General features: G+C 40.5%; 1 protein-coding gene across 1 annotated transcript in view; it reads left to right on the forward strand.

The window, feature by feature from the left end:
• The first annotated feature begins 11,859 nt into the window (after nucleotides 1–11,859).
• Nucleotides 11,860–21,600, forward strand: part of MRPL3 (mitochondrial ribosomal protein L3) — a 42,567-nt gene continuing 32,826 nt past the window's right edge. Inside the window, exons 1-4 of the mRNA XM_047737066.1 lie at nucleotides 11,860–12,113; nucleotides 13,254–13,438; nucleotides 14,672–14,763; nucleotides 17,096–17,194. Of these exons, the coding sequence (XP_047593022.1) occupies nucleotides 12,022–12,113; nucleotides 13,254–13,438; nucleotides 14,672–14,763; nucleotides 17,096–17,194 (468 nt within the window). The 5' untranslated portion in view covers nucleotides 11,860–12,021. The remainder of the gene's footprint in view (nucleotides 12,114–13,253; nucleotides 13,439–14,671; nucleotides 14,764–17,095; nucleotides 17,195–21,600) is intronic.

Here is a 21,600-nt window from a genome sequence, read left to right on the forward strand (position 1 = left end):
AGAGCTTGAAGTCCGGAATTATGATGCCACCGACTTTGGCTTTCTTTTTCAATATTCCTTTGGCTATTTGAGGTCTTTTCTGGCTCCATATAAATTTTAGGATTATTTTTTCCATTTCTTTGAAAAAATGGATGGTACTTTGATAGGAATTGCATTAAATGTGTAGATTGCTTTAGGTAGCATAGACATTTTCACAATATTTATTCTTCCAATCCAGGAGCATGGAACATTTTTCCATTTCTTCGTGTCTTCCTCAATTTCTTTCATGAGTACTTAATAGTTCTCTGTGTATAGATTCTTAGCCTCTTTGGTTAGGTTTATTCCTAGGCATCTTATAGTTTTGGGTGCAATTGTAAATGGGATGGACTCCTTAATTTCTCTTTCTTCTGTCTTGTTGTTGGTGTAGAGAAATGCAACTGATTTCTGTGCGTTGATTTTATATCCTGACACTTTACTGAATTCCTGTACAAGTTCTAGCAGTTTTGGAGTGGAGTCTTTTGGGTTTTCCACATATAGTATCATATCATCTGCAAAGAGTGATAGTTTGACTTCTTCTTTGCCGATTTGGATGCCTTTAATTTCCTTTTGTTGTCTGATTGCTGAGGCTAGGACTTCTAGTACTATGTTGAATAGCAGTGGTGATAACGGACATCCCTGCCATGTTCCTGACCTTAGCGGAAAAGCTTTCAGTTTTTCTCCATTGAGAATGATATTTGCGGTGGGTTTTTCATAGATGGCTTTGATAATATTGAGGTATGTGCCGTCTATCCCTACACTTTGAAGAGTTTTGATCAGGAAGGGATGCTGTACTTTGTCAAATGCTTTTTCAGCATCTATGGAGAGTATCATATGGTTCTTGTTCTTTCTTTTATTAATGTGTTGTATCATATTGATTGATTTGCGGATGTTGAACCAGCCTTGCAGCCCTGGAATAAATCCCACTTGGTCGTGGTGAATAATCCTTTTAATGTACTGTTGAATCCTATTGGCTAGTATTTTGGTGAGAATTTTTGCATCTGTGTTCATCAAGGATATTGGTCTGTAGTTCTCATTTTTGATGGGATCCTTGTCTGGTTTTGGGATCAAGGTGATGCTGGCCTCATAAAATGAGTTTGGAAGTTTTCCTTCTATTTCTATTTTTTGGAACAGTTTCAGAAGAATAGGAATTAGTTCTTCTTTAAATGTTTGGTAGAATTCCCCCAGGAAGCGATCTGGCCCTTGGCTTTTGTTTGTTTGGAGATTTTTGATGACTGTTTCAATCTCCTTACTGGTTATGGGTCTGTTCAGGCTTTCTATTTCTTCCTGGTTCAGTTGTGGTAGTTTATGTGTCTCTAGGAATGCATCCATTTCTTCCAGATTGTCAAATTTGTTGGCGTAGAGTTGCTCATAGTATGTTCTTATAATTGTCTGTATTTCTTTGGTGTTAGTTGTGATCTCTCCTCTTTCATTCATGATTTTATTTATTTGAGTCCTTTCTCTTTTCTTTTTGATGAGTCTGGCCAGGGGTTTATCAATCTTGTTAATTCTTTCAAAGAATCAGCTCCTAGTTTCGTTGATTTGTTCTATTGTTTTTTTGGTTTCTATTTCATTGATTTCTGCTCTGATCTTTATGATTTCTCTTCTCCTGCTGGTTTAGGGTTTCTTTCTTGTTCTTTCTCCAGCTCCTTTAGGTGTAGGGTTAGGTTGTGTACCTGAGACCTTTCTTGTTTCTTGAGAAAGGCTTGTACCGCTATATATTTTCCTCTCAGGACTGCCTTTGTTGTGTCCCACAGATTTTGTGTTTTCATTATCATTTGTTTCCATGAATTTTTTCAATTCTTCTTTGATTTCCTGGTTGATCCATTCATTCTTTAGAAGGATGCTGTTTAGTCTCCATGTATTTGGGTTCTTTCCAAATTTCCTCTTGTGACTGAGTTCTAGCTTCAGAGCATTGTGGTCTGAAAATATGCAGGGAATGATCCCAATCTTTTGATACCGGTTGAGACTTGATTTAGGACCAAGGATGTGATCTATTCTGGAGAATGTTCCATGTGCACTAGAGAAGAATGTGTATTCTGTTGCTTTGGGATGAAATGTTCTGAATATATCTGTGATGTCCATCTGGTCCAGTGTGTCATTTAAGGCCTTGATTTCCTTGTTGATCTTTTGCTTGGATGATCTGTCCATTTCAGTGAGGGGAGTGTTAAAGTCCCCTACTATTATTGTATTATTGTCGATGTGTTTCTTTGATTTTGTTATTAATTGGTTTATATAGTTGGCTGCTCCCACGTTAGGGGCATAGATATTTAAAATTGTTAGATCTTCTTGTTGGACAGATCCTTTGAGTTATGATATAATGTCCTTCCTCATCTCTTATTATAGTCTTTGGCTTAAAATCTAATTGATCTGATATAAGAATTGCCACTCCTGCTTTCTTCTGATGTCCATTAGCATGGTAAATTCTTTTCCACCCCCTCACTTTAAATCTGGAGGTGTCTTCAGATTTAAAATGAGTTTCTTGTAGGCAACATATAGATGGGTTTTGTTTTTTTATCCATTCTGATACTCTGTGTCTTTTGATTGGGGCATTTAGCCCATTAACATTCAGGGTAACTATTGAGAGATATGAATTTAGTGCCATTGTATTGCCTGTAAGGTGACTGTTACTGTATATTGTCTCTGTTCCTTTCTGATCTACTACTTTTAGGGTCTCTCTTTGCTTAGAGGACCCCTTTCAATATTTCCTGTAGAGCTGGTTTGGTGTTTGCAAATTCTTTCAGTTTTTGTTTGTCCTGGAAACTTTTAATCTCTCCTTCTATTTTCAACGATAGCCTAGCTGGATATAGTATTCTTGGCTGCATGTTTTTCTCGTTTAGTGCTCTGAATATATCATGCCAGCTCTTTCTGGCCTGCCAGTTCTCTGTGGATAAGTTTGCTGCCAATCTAATATTTTTACCATTGTACGTTACAGACTTCTTTTCCCGGGCTGCTTTCAGGATTTTCTCTTTGTCACTAAGACTTTGTAAATTTTACTATTGGGTGGCGGGATGTGGACCTATTCTTATTGATTTTGAGGGGGGTTCTCTGAACCTCCTGGATTTTGATGCTTGTTCCCTTTGCCATATTGGGGAAATTCTCTCCAATAATTCTCTCCAATATACCTTCTGCTCTCCTCTCTCTTTCTTCTTCTTCTGGAATCCCAATTATTCTAATGTTGTTTCATCTTATGGTGTCACTTATCTATCAAATTCTCCCCTCGTTGTCCAGTAGCTGTTTGTCCCTCTTTTGCTCAGCTTCTTTATTCTCTGTCATTTGGTCTTCTCGATCACTACTTCTTTCTTCTTCCTTATTTATCCTAGCAGTGAGAACCTCCTTTTTTTTTTTTAAGATTTTATTATTTGACAGAGAGAAATCACAAGTAGGCAGAGGCAGGCAGAGAGAGAGGAGGAAGCAGGCTCCCTGCTGAGCAGAGAGCCTGATGTGGGGCTCGATCCCAGGACCCTGGGATCATGACCTGAACCAAAGGCAGAGGCTTAACCCACTGAGCCACCCAGGCACCCCGAGAGCCTCCATTTTTTATTGCACCTCATTAATAGCTTTTCTGATTTCAACTTGGTTAGATTTTAGTTCTTTTATTTCTCCAGAAAGGGCTTTTATATCTCCCGAGAGGGTTTCTCTAATATCTTCCATGCCTTTTTCGAGCCCGGCTAGGACCTTGAGAATCGTCATTCTGAACTCTAGGTCGGACATATTACCAATGTCTGTGTTGATTAGGTCCCTAGCCTTTGGTAACTGCCTCTTGTTCTTTTTTTTTGCAGTGAATTTTTCCGCCTTGTCATTTTGTCCAGATAAGAGTATATGAAGGAGCAAGTAAAATACTAAAAGGGTGGCAACAACCCCAGGAAAATATGCTTTAACCAAATCAGAAGAGATCCCAAATCGTGAGGGGGGAGAAAGGGGATAAAAAGAGGTTCAGAAAGAAAGAAAAAAAAAAAGAAACAATTAAAAAAAAGAAAACGAATAAAGAAAAAATATAAAAAAGAGAAATATATATATATATATATATATATATATATATATATATATATATATATATTAGACTAGTTAAAAAAACGTTAAAAAAAGAACAGGGTAAAAGTTAAAAAAATTGGCAGAAGAAGAGAAAGAAAAATTGAAAAAAAAAAATTAAATTAACTGCAAGGCTAAAGAATCATGGGGAGAAAGCCATGATTTCTGTGCTTTGCTTTCTCCTCCTCTGGAATTCCGCTGCTCTCCTTGGTATTGAAACTGCACTCCTTGGTAGGTCAACTTGGTCCTGGCTGGATTTCTTGTTGATCTTCTGGGAGAGGGGCCTGTTGTAGTGATTCTCAAATGTCTTTGCCCAGGCGGAATTGCACCGCCCTTACAGGGCCGGGCTGAGTAATCTGCTTGGGTTTGCTTTCGGGAGCTTTTGTTCCCTGAGCGCTTTCCGTAGAGTTCCGGAGGACGGGAATGAACATGCGGGCCTCCCAGTCTCTGGCCCGGAGGAGCCGAGAGCCCAGGGCCCCACTCCTCAGTGGGTCCTCAGAGAACAACGCCCAATTACTCCCGTCACCCTGGCCTCTGGCCATGCTCCGAGCTGACCGAGCCTGCAACCGGTTCGAGGTAACCCCGAGCTGAGACCTCACTCCTCGGCTCTGTCTCTGTGCTGGCTTCCCCGTTCTAATACTTGTAAGCTCTGCGACACTCAGACACCCCTGATCCTTCTGTGACCCTGTGGGACCTGAGGCCACGCTGACCCTGCATGGGCTTCACCTCGGTTTAGCCTCTGGAGCGATGTCCCTCAGCGGAACAGACTTTTAAAAATCCTGATTTTGTGCTCCGTTGCTCCGCCGCTTGCCAGGAGCTGGCCCCTCCCCGCCCCCCGCAGTCTCTCTTCCCTTCGCTTTGGATTCACTTCTCCGCCAGTCCTACCTTTCCAAAAGTGGTTGATTTTCTGTTTCTAGAGTTGCTGTTCTTCTTCTCTTCGATCTCCCGTTGGATTTGTAGGTGTTTGCAATCTTTAGATAAGCTATCTAGCTGATCTCCTGCTACCTGAAGTAGTTTCAGCCTGCTACTTCTCCGCCATCTTGACTCCTCCCCCCCACTATGGAACTTTTTTACAGGGTAAATCTATCATAGTAAATGTGTCAGCCGTGGTCAATTCCTGCAGCTACCTAGATGCCTTCCTTTCTTTTATGTGGAAATACACACAGTGTTTGTGGCAGATTATATTGTCTAAGACTGTCACAATGTCTCCCATCCCACCTGCTCTTCTTACAAGGCAATTGTGCCATGTTCACACTGAGGGATGGGTGTATGTACTTTCCCCCTGAGTCTGAGCCAACTTGTATCTGAAGTGAAGTCATACCACATCCTTTATGAAGACAGGTCATTCAAAGTGGCACAACGTACATCTGCCTCTCTCGAGATGCTTGCTCTTGGAACCCAGCCACCATGCTGTGAGGAAGCCCAAGCAGCCCCATGGAAGGACCATATAGAGATGTTCCAGAGAACAGTCTAGTTGAGGTCCTGACTGATGGCAGCATCAATCACCAGACGTGGAATGAATGAGCCTTCAAATAATTTCAGTCCCTCACCTGACATCACCTCCAGTCTTTGAGTCATCCCAGCTGAGTTCCCAAACACTGGGAAGCAGAAACAAACCATTCCCTCTGTGCCTTTTCTGAATTCCTAACCAATAGAAGCCCCACTAATAATACAATGGTGGTTGTTCTATGCCAAAAACTTTGAGCTGCTCTTTTACCTAGCCATAGTAGCTGGAACCATGTCCCCTTTACTCAGAAGGTCCTTTCCCTACTCTGTCCCTGAGCACTCTTATTCTCCCCTCAAGGAGTAATTCAGACATTAGCTCCCTTATGAGTATCCCACCTGGGGAACTTTGTCCATATACCTTTACTTGGGCACTTACCATTTTGGCTCCTGCCCTCCTCTGCCTTGTCTGCTGCACTTTCATTTCCTCAAGGACTGAGCTTATTCTGTCTTGCTTGTTTGAATTAGAAGCTAAAGAGTAGAGTGACCAGAGATTTTGGAGTCAAAAAGAACTAAGTTGTGAATTCCAGCTGGACTATGTACTAACTAATTGGGGCAAGTTACCTACTCTCAGAGCAGTCTCTATGCAATCACCTGTGTAAAATGGTGACCACATCTATCATTTTTGTCAGGAGCAATCTTGATGGTATCTGTTCTGAGCCCAGTGTTTGGCATGTAAAATGCTCCTAAACAGCATGTATTATCATTATTATTATTTTATTACCCCCTGCATTTAGTGCAGTGTGATTCAAATTGAATTTGACCATTCAACCAATATTTGTTGAGCACCTACTATGTGCCAAGCACTATACATTTCATAGTTGAGATTCCATAAGTATTTCTAACATATGTATGTACAAAATAATGTAATTGGCAATGGATACAGGGCTTCTTACCAAGAATTCTCTTTCTCAGACTCAAAAGTAAGCTTGAAAATACAACAGGGATTTTTATCTTTTTGTCACATCTCAAAGTGGTCCAAAATCAAGGTCTGTTTATTCCATGAATTACAAGCATTTAGGACTTTGGGCTTAAAAGTTTATATTTGTTTTCTATTGCTGCCATAAAAAATTACCACAAACATAGTGGCATAAAATAACACAAATTAATCATCTTACAGTTTTAGAAGTCAGAAGTCCAACACAAGTGTTACTGAGCTAACTTGAAGGTGTTGGCAAACTGCATTCATTTGTGGATGGGAACACCCACTCCTTGTCTTTTCTATCTTCTAGAGGCCACTCACATTCCTTGCCTTGTGGACTCCTTTCTCCACCTTCCAAACCAGCAGAGGCAGGCTGTAGCTTTTCCAAATTACATCTGTCTTACATTATTTTATTCTCGCAGCCAGGAAGGCTCCCAAAATTGAAATTGAGAGACTCATATGATTAAATTTAGGACCCACCTAGATAACCCAGGATTATTTCTACATCTTGAGGCCCTTAACCTTAATCACATCTACAAAGTCCTATTTGCCATGTAACGGAACACATTCGCAGGTTCCAGGGATTCAGATGTGGATAACTTTGGGGACCATCATTCTGTCTCCTACAAAAAATTTCACTTAAAAAGCCTGGAAGGAGCCTCAGCTGAACAAACCCTGCTCCTCTACCACCTCACAGAGGAAGAAACAGAGAAGGAAGTGACTTAGGGTCACACTGGTAGTTCAATTTAGAGCTGAGGTTGGATCCCAAGTCTCAGCATTCTTTCTGCTACTCAGAGTTCATCTGCTCACCAGCAGCTATGTGACCTTGAGCTTGTTAGGAATGCAGACTCTCAGGTCCCATCTCAAACCCATGAAATCAGTGTCTGCATTTTATCAAGATCCTCAGGTAAATTTTAAGTACCTTTAAGTTTGAAAGGCACTGATCTAGAGCATCACATAGCCTCCTGTTTCTTTCCTGACAAGAAAGTTGTACACAATCAGTGGGTCAGTACCTTAAGCAGTGGGGCCTCAGCGCGTCCTCCTGAGCCCAACTGATTTTGATCCAGGCTGATCAAATCTCTAAACATGCAGACTGAACACGAGCATCCCCAGTCCTTGTCTGTCTGGGGCAACCTCTGAATTCCAAGTTCAGTATTCCAATACCATGCTGTACAGCCTTCTCTTCTTGGGAAACAGGCAGTACAACAGAGCAGTTAGACCCTTGGATTCTGGGGTCATGTTGCCTGGACTCAACTCCTAAAACTCCTACTTATTTAACAAAGTTAAGGTCTGTGATCTTGGGTGAGCTGCTGGTTTTCTCTCTGCCTCAATTTCCACATCTGCAAATGAGGGTGAGAATATAGTACCTACATGATAGGTGAGTAGGGACTTAACATATGTAAACCACTTAGAACAGTGCTTGCCACTTGGCAAGAGTGATGTGCTAGCTCTTTCTCATTCTTCTGGGACCCCTTCCAAGAATAATCAAAATCCCAAATGAACTCAGTCTCTAGGAATTTCTCAAGACTCTGTATCTTCTGGGCTCAGAGGAGACACCCTGGCCATGGTTCCAGGTGACAAGAACTCTCACTGGTCTAAAACCGCACTCCAGCCATCAGAACTACACTGGCATCAGGAGAAATACCAGGAAAAAGGAACTTCCTTTGGTTTAAAGCATTTGGTCCCCTGGCATGTGACGCTGCACTGTCTATAGCTAACACTTCTGTTCGGTCACCAAAGAATTTTAAAGCAACATAGATGGGTTTAATTACATTAAGTTTCAGAACCCTTCTGAATACAACAGAGGCAGGAAGGATGCTGAGAAACTTCAAATCCGCATCACTACATAGCCACACTATTCCTCTTTTTCCTCCTTCTCCTCCTCTTCCCTTCTCGTACTCCTCCTCTTACTCCTCCTCTGGCTTCTTCTTCTTTTTTCTTTTCGGACTTTCCAGTATGGTCATCTCTTGGATCCCTAAAATCTCTGGGCTGACTTAAGAATTTATAAATAAAAATTATGTTTTTAAAAGCATTATATCAAAGTTGAAAATTGTAACTTGGCATTACTGAAGGACACTGAAACAGAATTCATCATCATCTTACTGAATGAGCATCTGTGGATTTTGCAATATGGCCTTTTTAAGTTTTCTGTTCAGTTAGCAATGGAATCTCAAAGTTCAAAGCTTCATTTTACCTATTCCTCCATCCAATGCTCAGATTACCTTCATGACATCTCTCTTGATTTTAGAACATGCTAAATTCTCACAACTTATAGAAAAATGGAAGAAAGCCAAGGGTAATTTAATGGAAAGTCTAAACTCACCTCAAAAAGATTTTTAATTTCAAATACAAGGCATGTTTGTGAACTAAGATAGTAAATGAATATAAAATGTAAATTAACCAACAATGAATAATTAATTAGTCTGCAATAAGCCAACCATACAGGACATATCCCTAACATTATAAGAACTAACTAAAGAGCCTAAAGGCAGAAACGATAGAAAAGATATCTTTTTCTAAGATATTATCTTAGAGAAGATAATCTGTGATGATTCTCTTTTGTTAGATGTGGTTTTAGAAATTCAGAAGCGAATCTACTCTTAATGTTTTGCTTAAAAAGGGGAACATTTGTTAAATCAGCTTTTTGAATTTTAATTGTAGTACTAAAAAGAGAGTGTGAAGGTTATCTTTGTTCCAACGAGGAACTGAACTCCCAGAGAGGCAAAGTGAAGTCCTAGAGGGGGCAGTATCTGAAGGACCGCATCAGAAAGTGTAAGACTCTTGAGCATAGTGCTTGAGTGCCCTAAAGGAGTCCAGGCTGATTTCTTTGAGAACTGGGCCTGGTCTTTGTCGATTAGCAGCATACCGCTGTGACAGCATCAAACGTGATGCCATCCCAGGCCCAGCCAGCGATCAGACCATGAGTGCTACGTAACAGGGGACAAAGCACGCTTTCCTTAGATTCAGTTAAGCAGTGGTGCCAGTTAAGGGTTTCATTGACTCAAGGTCTCTACTATGGACCTCGGGAGACTTGGCACCAGGGGCAAAGGCTAGACTGAATGGCTGACTCCTCAATCCTCAGACCACGTGTATGCTATGTTTACTCACTAACTTTCCCTTTTAGCCCTAGAGAGTTTCTAATGCAATATTTGCCACAGAGAGCCAAATAAAATTGTTCAGAGCACAAGCATTGTGCTCATACTCCTGAGATTTAAATCTTGGCTCTACCACTTACTGAGTGACCTTATTTAAGTTATGTAATCTCTGAGTTTTTTTTTTTTCTTGACTGTAAAATGGAGATAATTATAGTATTAGCATATAGGGCTGTTAGAAAGATTAAGTGGGAAAATAAACTGAAAGAGTGAAAATGAATTCTGTTAGTAATCAAACTACAGTGTTTATAATGGAACATCAACACGAGATTTCTAACAGACCATACCCAAGGCCACACCACTGTTACAAACTGACTAACAATTCCATCTTCTGAATTCTGCCTTCATACCAACATCATACTGGGTCTCACTTTGTTTTTCTTGCCTCCAGGACAAGATTTTCGAGATGCCCAATTGCTGAACTGTCCTTGCTTCTTGATAGCATTCCAAAATAAGTCCCAGCTTCCCTGGTGCCAACTTAAAATCACCTGGCTTAAGTTCCTCCCAACTCATCAAGACAGCGTCTTGTGTATGCTTTCTCTTGTTGTCACAAGCTAATTAAACTTAACCTTGTATGAGATTAGGTGTGCTCCCAGTGGTCTTTGATGGATTTCCACAACATGTATTACATGAGCATGTATTATGTACACAAGAAATGCTAGCTACTGGCAGTGATAGGAAAGTCTTTTTTCTTCCAGCTTTTTACATGTAGCACACCTCAGGGTATGCTTGTTCAATGAAGAGTCTTTCTTTTTTTTAATTAACACATAATGTATTATCTGTTTCAGGGGTACAAGTCTGTGAATCATCAGTCTTACACAATTCACAGCATTCACCATAGCACATACCCTCCCCAATTCCATCACCCAGCCACCCCATCCCTCCCACCCCCCTCCCCTGCAGCAACCCTCAGTTTGTTTCCTGAGATTAAGAGTCTCTTATGGTTTGTCTCCCTCCCTGGTCCCACCTTGTTTCATTTTTCCCTCCCTTCACCCCATGACCCTCTGCTCTGCCTCTCAGATTCCTCATATCAGAGAGATCATATGATAATTGTTTATGTAACTGGGACGCCAGGTAGCCTGTCTAGAATTAAAAGATGTAATTTTTCCTCCAATGCCCAAAATATTATTTGGAAGTGTCCGAGGTAACCACAATAGCAACAGGTTGAATGGAAGAGCAAACAAAGCAAAGATTTCCAGCCTACCGAATTCCAAGTAGTAACCAAGAATTTACCATTGCCTGGAGATTTTAAGTCAGGCTAGCCAGATCACTAATAAAGAAAGACTGTTGAAATAGCTAAATTCTTAAATTCTTATTTCCAGATTTCTGTAAACACCCATTTAACAAATAAGGAAATGGATCTTTGGAGAAGTAGAATGATGGCCCAAGGCCCACACATGCTGATTAGTCTGGGTCTGGAACACAGGAAAAGGGTTTACTTGTAAAGAATGTATATTAGCTCCTTACTGCTGCATTGCAACTCACTCTAAAACTTAGTCAAAATAAGAGTCATCATTTAGTCTCTTTGGCAACTTCTTCTGGTCAGGAACCTGTGAACTCCTTGGCTGGGCAGTTCTGGATCAAGGTCTTTCATGAGATGTGGTCATCTAAAGGGTTGCCTGGGACCGGAGAATCCACTTCTAGGTGGCTCACTTCTGGCTGGTAAGGAGCCTCTCGACAGGGCTGTTCAAATGCCTGCAGGACATGACCACTGTCTTTCCTCATAAGGAGCAATGCAAGAGACAAAGACAGAGAAGTAGCAATGCTCTGTATGATTCAGCCCTGCAAGGCACACATCATCACCTTGGCCATATTCTATAGTTAATAGATGCCGGTCCGGTTTCAGTGCCAGCTCTGACCACCTGCCAGATGTACTACTTTGGGCCAGCACCAAAATTCCGAGTCTCTGTTCCCTCGTTTATAATATAAAAATAACAATTTCCTTTTGGGGTTGTTTTCAACATAAACCAGTATAACAATATCAAAGTTTGCTTAGTACAATGAGCTGCCCCACAATGCACATTACTTAGAAGTGATTTCGCTTTCTTAAGGAGCCTGTCTCCAGTTCGCCTCATTCTTGCAAAGTTTTAACTCCAAACATCCCTTTTTTCCAACCCCTGGAGAGCCCTGCCCGTCCTACCCTAACCGGCATCCCAGGTAGGACTATCCGAAGGCGGAACTCTAGTTCCAGGGACGGCTCTAGTGCCCGGAATGCATTGGGAACGGACCGGAAGTGGGTCCGCAACTCTTTTCCGATCACGGAGGGCAGCGGCAGGCACCCGGCAGGACGTTCCTGGGAGGCTCGTGGCGGGCTCGCGGCTGCAGCGGGAGACGCCTTGAAAGCAGAGCCGCAGGGAGCCGGGAAGAGGAACGGGGCAAACCCTCCCCGGCCACTCCATGCCTGGTTGGAGGCTGCTGGCTCAGGCCAGCGGCCAGGTGCTGGGCTGCAGCGCGGGCGGCCTGGGTGCTGCCCGGGCCTCGGCAAACAGGTGGGTGGGCTAGAGACACGGTGTGGGGTTTAGTCCCTGCGAAGTACAGACCTGGAGCAGTGCCCTGGCCGGGTGCGGAGGGGTCTGCCGTGGTGGGGGAGGGAGGGGCTCTCTACCAGACCGCAGGCACAGAGGAGTAAGGAGCATTACTCCAAGGAAGTGTGCATTAAAGGAGTGAAGCGGTGATTTTTTTGTTTTTTTAATGTTTATGAGCCAGCGACTGGTGGAGACTATTACCAACAGCAATAATATTATCTACCAATTACTGGGCGTTTTCTGTGTACTGAATGCTTTGTTCGGTATATTAGGCGCCTTAGCTTGTGTAGCCTCACGAGATAGAATTGCTATTGTTACTCGCTTCACAGACACTCATTATTCCGTACTCTCATGATTGCAGTTTGCAGTAAAACGGAAGCTTGGGGAAGTAACTTACCCAAGGTTACTCAACTAATTAGTGTTAAACTGGGACTCTAACCTGGAGTTAGAGTCTAGCACCTGACTAGGAAAGGTGGATAGGTGACAGAAAGCCTTACTTCTTTTCTGAGCCTCCGTGCAAGAATTACACACCTCCTTCCCGATACAAGGTCTTCCTTGTTGTGTTCACGTGCTCAGAGATCATGTCTTTTATGGATCTTCTGAGCCTAGGCCTGCCCTTGCTGAAAAGAGGTGAGCTTATCAGAGATCAGCGTCCCATAGTCTGCCACCTCCATTGTATGTAAACTATTAAAGTACGCATACAGTGGTGGGTATTGTAGAGGGCACGGATTGCATGGAGCACTGGGTGTGGTGCAAAAATAATGAATACTGTTATGCTGAAAAAATAAAAAAATTAAAAAAAAAAAAAGTACGCATACAGATGGGTCAGTGGCTTCTCCAGCGTCTAGGTAGGACAGCTCTGTTAGAAATTGGTTTATACCAGAGGAGATGAAGACCTTTTACACTAGGGTAATCATTAATAGTTAAAGTGTAAGCCCCATTATTATCATAAGGAATGTAAGGGGAAAAAAAAAAACTTGCACAGATTCCAAATCCTTTCCTAAGGCCCAGACTACACTTTACAACTCATATGGCTTCATTTCCCCACATTAAATTGGGGAACTTTTTATATTTTTATTTCTTTTCTAATTGTTATTTTTACAGAACGGACATCTGGCTTTTGGCTAGAAGTCTCCATGGCAAGAGTGGTACTTGGTGGGATGAGCATCTCTCTGAAGAAAATGTCCCATTTGTTAAGCAGTTGGTCTCTGATGAAAATAAAGCCCAGTTAGCAAGTAAACTGTGCCCTTTGAAAGATGAACCATGGCCTCTACATCCCTGGGAACCAGGTAGTTATTTTATTTTTGATGGTTTCTCATATCCTAGTTACTGTGTGCTGGAGCATTCAAAATCATGGTGACTGCTTGATGAATTTATCATCTCTTGAATTTACTTTTCATGTCTTAAGTGTCTGTTTCATTGTGGTTTGGTTTGCAAGGTTATTTCTAGCATGCTGGTCTACTATTAGTAAAATGTCTGATGGTAATCAAGACTTCCTGAACAAGCTGTTTTGTAGGTGAAAGGAAAATTGTTCTGCATATGTTTTCTTATTTCCTTCAGATAAAAAATATATATGTGTGTGTGTGTATAAAATAAATAGGGAAGAAAATCTTGAGGAGTAGGATCTAAACTACACTGGGTCACGCAGATGTTTTCAGTTGGAGTGTTCTAGCACTCTAGGTTTGCCAAGCATAACCCTAGAATCAGCTCCTTTTGCATAGTAGAGTCCTAACCCCATCTGTAGCCATACCAAGAATAAGACCTGTCCTGTTGAGAGTGTGGTCTTTGATTGGGGTTTATTGTGACAGTTGGATTATATAGTGATCAGAAGTTCTAGGGACGCCTGGGTGGCTCAGTTGGTTGAGCATCTGCCTTCAGCTCAGGTCATGATCCCTGGGTCCTGGAAACTAGTGCTGTATCAGGCTTCTTGCTCGCAGGGAGCCTGCTTCTCCCCCTGCCTGCCATCCCCCTGCTTGTGCATGCATGCTCTCTCTCTCACACACACACAAATAAATAAAATCTTTAAAAAATTCTTAGCGGAGCAACTTTACTAACTTAGGCAAGAAACCTAAGTGGCATGGTGGAGGCTGACATATTTTAGCAACTTGACCACTTGTGTCATCCTTTAACACCAGCTAAGTTCTTAGAATTTGAATAGATGTTTTCTAGTTAATGGGGTTAGATAAGAATTGATACTAGAAAAGCAAAGTGTAATGATGGATTTTTCATGTCCTCTATGAATATCCTTGTTTTAAAATCAGACTCTCAGTTTACCTATTTTCCTTATTTAGCACAGTTCTCATATATTTATTCATAATACAGAGATTTATTAAGTAACAGTTTGTTACCCAGCCATGGTTGAAATCTCTTACATTTCTAAGTAGTGTTTTACTCTTTGAATATGTTAGTATGTTTCTTAATTGTTGCTCGTATTGACATCACAGTGTAGGAAGTACTATTTACTTCATGTTAGTGAATGTTGAAAAAGTTTGTAATAACACTGATTTGCTTTTAATTACCAGGTTCCTCTAGAGTAGGCCTTATTGCACTGAAGCTGGGTATGATGCCTTTATGGACCAAAGATGGTCAAAAGCATGTGGTTACATTACTTCAGGTGAGAAAGAAAGAGAGGATGTAACAGATCTGTATGTGTGCCAAGATCTATTTGTGCAAACCTGAATGGACAGTATTTGTATCCTGAAACATGTGACTGTGTGATGAAGAATGGGCTAATGCCAGGCATAAATACAATTAAAGAACTCTACTTCTGTTTCAGTGAATGTTTCACTCTTGCCCGAGTGGTGGTTTTCTTGATACTGTCATAAGGTTAACTACGAGCATGAATAAAAAAAAAAAATGTTTGTAACCTAGCTTCTCACAGGTGTGCTGGTTGAATTCATAATTGGAAAAATGTCTCGGTCCCATCTTATTTTCTTTTTTTTTTTTTTTTTTAAAGATTTTATTTATTTATTTGACAGAGAGAGATCACAAGTAGACGGAGAGGCAGGCAGAGAGAGAGAGAGGGAAGCAGGCTCCCTGCTGAGCAGAGAGCCCGATGCGGGCCTCGATCCCAGGACCCTGAGATCATGACCTGAGCCGAAGGCAGCGGCTTAACCCACTGAGCCACCCAGGCGCCCGGTCCCATCTTATTTTCATTCTTTCAACTGGAAATTAAAATTTTGATCTCTTTGCTACTTAGAATGTAACATTCTTGTCTGGAGAGGCAGTGTTTTGTTCTCTGAGATAAACTCTAATCATTAAGAATGTGGTCCCTGAGACGAGAATATCTGACTTTATTTTTTTTTATTTTTTTATTTTTTTTAATTTTATTTATTTATTTGACAGAGAGAGATCACAAGTAGGCAGAGAGGCAGGCTCCCGGCTGAGCAGAGAGCCCGATGTAGGGCTTGATCTCAGGACCCTGAGATCATGACCTGAGCCAAAGGCAGAGGCTTAACCCACTGAACCACTCAGGTGCCCAAATATCTGACTTTAGATCTTGTTTCTGCCACTTCCTGGCTATGTTCCTTGGAACATTCTGCCTCCTCTGCAAAAGATATAATTGTATTTGGTTAAAGAAATAGTTATTACCAACCTCAAAGGTTTTTGTGAGGGTTGCACAAGGTAATAAATATCAAGCACTTAAAACAGTGTTAAATGTCCAGTATACATTGGCTGCTATTGTCTTTATGATTATTATTAGAGATATTACTGATAGCGTTAGGAGGCCATCATTCCCCAAATCAGTTTGGACACCTGAGTTCATCTTTGGGGTCTCGTCTTAGACAAGTGATTAGACAGATGTTGGTGATTAAAATGAGAGCTCATGCACATAGACCCAGAGGGCCTACAAGTCTTAGGACGGTTTTATTGACTCTGACTGATCAAAGAGAAGATTATAGTTCCTAAAACTCTAGGGAACTTAGGGAGCTTTCAGGAAAGACTGGTGGAATTGTACATTGGTACAACCACTTCAGAAAACAGTTAGCATAATTATGTGGTTAAAGTTGAGATAGGCGAATCTTGTAGTATAGCAATTCCAACCCTGAGTGTTAATAGAAAACTTGAACTTTATTACTTTACAACAGTGTTCACAGCAGTATTGTTCTTAGTACTCCAAAACTGGAAATAACCCAAATGTCCAGTAGCAGAATGGAAAAATAAATCATGGTATTCATGTAACAGAATGCAGGATCCAATGAAAATGAACAGAAGAGAGTTAGACACAGCATTGCGGATGAAACTTAGTATAAACAAGTGAAAGAAGCAAGACATGGACAAGTACAGCCTGATTCTGTTTTTACAAAGTCTAAGGCAGGAAACAATAAACTACAGGCTTTCAGAGGTAGCAGCTGTAAGGAAAAGTAAGTAAATGATTTCCATGTATCAAGAATAGTATTTCTAGGGCAGTGCTTCTCAAACTTTAGTGGGCCTTAATCACCTAGAAGGGTTATAAAAGGAGGAGATTCTGATTCAGTTGGTGTGTGCTGGGGCATGAGGACCAGCATTTTCACCAGAGTCCTAGGTGATGTTGATGATGCTTGTTTGAGGACCACACTTTGAGAACCACTGCTCTAGAGGTTTTTTAAAAAAAAAAAAGGTGGGGTGGGAGATTACTAGGAAGAGACACACAGAGGCTTTGTAGATTCTACTTCTCAACATGGGTGGCGGTAAATCATATTTTCTTCGTAAATACTCATTCTGTTGTGTATTTATGTTTTAGGCACTCTTCTGTATGTGTTGTCTGTGTGCTCTGTACTTGATTTTTTTTGTCTAAAGTTATTTCTGTATTTTAAGATTGTGGTTGGTGTTAGAGGAATGATGGATAAATTAACGTTAGGGAATCCCTAATTGTTCTATGGCTTTTGGTGTGGCTGGTATGATGTGCTAAAACGTATCTTCGCACATACTTAGTTATGTTTTCTTTTTTATATTTGTTTCCTTAGGTACAAGACTGTCACGTTCTAAAATACACACCAAAGGAAAACCATAATGGAAAACGGGCGGCCCTAACTGTAGGAGGAAAAACCGTATCACGTTTCCATGTAAGGATATGTTTTCATTCTTTAGAAGAGTACATTTCATTAGTTTCAGATCTGAATTCTTTAAGTTTTGAGGCGATTCCATCGTCAAATTTGTGTTTATCCATGCAGTAAATTGTGGGTTTGAGGGAAGGCAGACTAGTGAAGCCATTGAGCCCAGGATTCTGAGAGAATTTGAGTTTGTTCCAGTACCTCTCCTCAGTATTTGAAACAAGTAACTTTACCCTCTGAGCTGACGTATATGCCCATCTGTTCAATGGAGATAAAAATACTACTTATTTAAGAGGTTTGTTAACAGGATTAATGAGATTTCTCATATGTTCTTAGCATGTCACAGATACTCAATAGATAGTAGCTATTTTGTCATTTATGTTTAATTTCTTATTTTTTTCTAAGTTGTCTGAATACCTGACACTAGCAGTTTGTGGGGACTAATTTGTCTATACTAGAAGGAACATTTTTTCGTGCATTTTTTAATCTGAAATTGTCACCATCAATATGAGAATACAGTACAATATATCATATAATCAAGAAGTTGTTTTTATTTTCATTGTTGTGTATATTTCTCTAAGTATCTTTCATCATCAAAATTTGTAATTTTCTTAAATCACACATGGAAAACTAAAAGGTTCAGATTTCACATAAACTAAAAACCCCCCAACTTTATACCAATTCAAATACTTTCGCAAACACTGTATTTCCTAAGAAGATGCAAAACATAGTCCTTTCTTGTCGCATCCATGAGAACGAATAAACTATATTCATCATCTTAACAAGAACTTTAACAGCACTGGCATCACATACAAACAGCATTGTTTTGATTCTGTAAGCCTCCAGAACCATCCCATGATGTTTACTCCCCAAGCATGATTCTCTGCAATGTGGAGAGAACCAATAACATTTCCTATGTGGGTAGAAATGATGACGTGACAATCCTAAGATCTGAAAAAATGTTTAAGTCCCTAGAGCACACAGGAAGCACCCAGTTTAGACCCTCCCTAGAAGGAACTTTCAGTACTTGGGATAGAGCTGTATTAAAACCTGCATCAGGTTTTTAGAAATAAAGCATTTTTCCCCCAAGTAGAATACTATTAGAATGCTAAATATATAACTTATATTTGAGAAATCTGTGCAGTTAGTATCCTCTGTTGAAGGACTAAAAGCAGAGAATTTCTAGAAATGGTGATGGTTTTCACTAATCGTAATGAAACATCCTCAAGTTTACTAAAACCTTGTGCTTATACCTAAGATAAACATTTTTTCCACTGTAAATTGTTTATGAAATGAACGTGTATGGTAAATAGGATACAACCCATACTATACAACTGTCAAAACTAGCAAGTATTGGACAACCAAACTCCTCTATTTGGTTGTCATAGTTAACTTTGTTGAGCACTTATTACACGTGGATACATAACCATTAAGCCTGTTATTTAATTTTCTTAGCATCTGAGGCTAAAGAGGTTAAGGAACTCCTTCAGGGCCACCCACTGGTAAAAGGTAGGGTGCCAGTCAGACTTCAGATCTTACTTTCTTAATTGTATCTTAACATTCACCCTCTGGGTGCTCATAGGCTAATGGGAAAGATGGACAAATAAATCCACCATCCCTGTATAGGATTACACATGCAGAAAGCATGGAATAGGGGACGGCCAGTTCTGCTTGGGAAAATACCAGAAGGTTTCACAGAGTGGAGACCAGAAAAGAAAAAAGCATGTCAGCAGGAATACCTGTTTTAACATATCAGGCACATTTCAAAAATCTCATTTCATCCTGGCAACAAACCTCTTAGGTAAGTAGTATTTTTATCCCCATTTTGCAGATGGGCAAATACTGCAGCTTGGAGTTACCAGTTTCAGGTAGCTTCTGCAGAGACACATGGAAGAGCGTATGTGTGCTTGGAAAGAGAAGTGTGGTATATGAACTCTTAAGTGTGTGAGCGTGCGGGCCAGTGGGGGAAGATGGTAAAGGTGCAAAGATGTACCTGTCAGGGTAGAGTGCTGAAGAGTTTAGACTTCATCGTGTAGACTCCCAGGAGCTTCTGAATTCTTCAACTGGGGCAGTGATATTGTCAAATCATAGTCTTACTTAATTAAATTAGAAGAATCTGGATATAGGGAGAACATGTAGGAAGTTGTTTTAAGCACTGGGGAGAATTGATCAAAGGCTTTTGACCCAAGGTAGTTGAATTGGGCTTGGAGAGGGCAAGGAATTGTACAAGACTGGCTGAGTATGTGGTAAGGGGACACAGGCTTAGAGCAATTCCTGCATACCTAGTTCAGTGCGGATTCTGTAACCTGGAATAGTGACCGGGAAAGGGAAGTTTTGGAAGAGGAGAGAAGTGTGTGAAGTGTTTATAGAAAATTCAGGAGGAGTTGTCCTATAAATAGTGGGATATACTGATCGGTGAGTTCAAGGTGATTAAAATTGTTGGAGTCCTATAGTTTGATAGGACTAGAGGCCATTGAGGCCTGTCTCCTAATGTTAGAGAAGTTAACTACTTTTGTGTATTATGGTATTGTATAGTTTATATATATTTTAGTCTGAGATTAATTCTTTTTTTTCTAAGAATTTTTTTTTTAAGATTTTATTTATTTATTTGACAGAGAGAAATCACAAGTAAGCAGAGAGGCAGGCAGAGAGAGAGGAGGAAGCAGGCTCCCTGCTGAGCAGAAAGCCAGATGTGGGGCTCGAACCCAGGACCTGGGATCATGACCCAAGCCGAAGGCAGCGGCCCAACCCACTGAGCCACCCAGGCGCCCCAGTCTGAGATTAATTCTTGACAGTTTATTGGCTAATTTGGGGTTTAAGTAGTTTCACAGTAATGAAAAGCACAGTGAGGTATTTATGAAAACTTTTTAAAATGTCAGATTTTTTTCAGATGTTTGAATTTTTTAAATATGTAAATACATGCTAATCTTCATGTAAATAATTCTTTGCTTTGATAGATGCCTGTTTTCTCATTAATTGTACTTCTGTGGTTTTGTTAATGTTTTAGCACCACCCTCTATTTTCATTACCAATTTTGTAAATTCATGACTTTATTGCCTTGATATTTGTGAGTCAAACATGATGTTGGGATAATCCATTCTGCTCCAACAGATCTGTAATTATTATTTCCAGAACTGTGAGATAGTGGAAAAACAAGTGGATGTGGGGTCAGAAGAGCTGAGTTCTAATTCTGACTCCTCCCATTAGCTCCCTTCACTCCACTTATTTTGAATATCTATTTTCTTACACAAGAAAACAGGGAATTGGCCTTGAAAGTTGCTAAATCCTTTTAGTTCTAAAAGTCTCCATTGGTTCTCTAATGTCTTAGTTCTCAAGAGAAAACAAAAGCCCCCCCACCAAACATATTTGGCAGCTCAATTTATTCTATTTTACTTAGTGAGGAAGATGTCCTACAGATTTTATTAATACTAATAATTAAAATATTTTAGAAACTGGATGGCTCAGTTGTTTAAGCGTCTGCCTTTGGCTCAGGTTATGATCCCAGGGTTGTTGTTGTTTGTTTTTTTTTTTTCTTTTTTTTTTTTAAGATTTTATTTATTTGACAGAGAGAGAGACCAGTGAGAGAGGGAACACAAGCTTGCAGAGTGGGAGAGGGAGAAGCAGGCTTCCTGCCAAGCAGGAAGCCTGATGCATGGCTCAGTCCCGGGACCCTGGAATCATGACCTGAGCCGAAGGCAGACACTTAATGTCTGAGCCACCCAGGTGCCCCTGATCCCAGAGTTCTGAGATGTAGCCCTGAGTCTGGCTCCTTGCATAGTGGTGAGCCTACTTCTCCCTCTTGTGTGCTCGTCGTCTCTCTCTCTCTGTCTATCAAATAAATCTTTAAAAAAAATTGCACAGCTAGGTGATTTGGACGCTTGATTATGTTGTGGTGGATTTCTAGCCACTTACACAGATTTTTAATTTAGTTCCCTTGTATGGGAAGTGCTACAAGGGTCTTTCTTGTTCTCCAAGGTAAACATTTTCTAGGGGGACCTGGATGGCACAGTTGGTTAAGCAACTGACTCTTGGTTCCAGCTTAGGTCATGATCTCAGGGTTGTGGGACCAAGCCCCCCGTCAGGCTCTGCTCTCCATGCGGAGTCTGCTTAAGATTCTCCCTGCCCCTCTCCTATGCTCATGTGTTTTTTCTTTCTCTTTCTAAAATAAATAAATCTTAAAGAAAAAAAAAAGGAAAAAAGAAGATAATAAATTTTCTAGGTCCAGAGGACATGTATTAACAATATTAAGAAAAAGATTGGTCTTTGAATGACCTTTCTTCAAATAAGATGTGAAAATGAAGTTTTAGAATTCTTCATAAGAATTTTGGTTCAGAAAGGAAAAAGATTTTCAAAACTAAAAATATGCAGACTTTCTCTTGTTTAGTGTAACCCTCAGAGAAACTGCAAGTAAATTGGTT

Source organism: Lutra lutra, chromosome 1 (genome assembly GCF_902655055.1).
Source record: "Lutra lutra chromosome 1, mLutLut1.2, whole genome shotgun sequence".
NCBI lineage: Eukaryota > Metazoa > Chordata > Mammalia > Carnivora > Mustelidae > Lutra > Lutra lutra.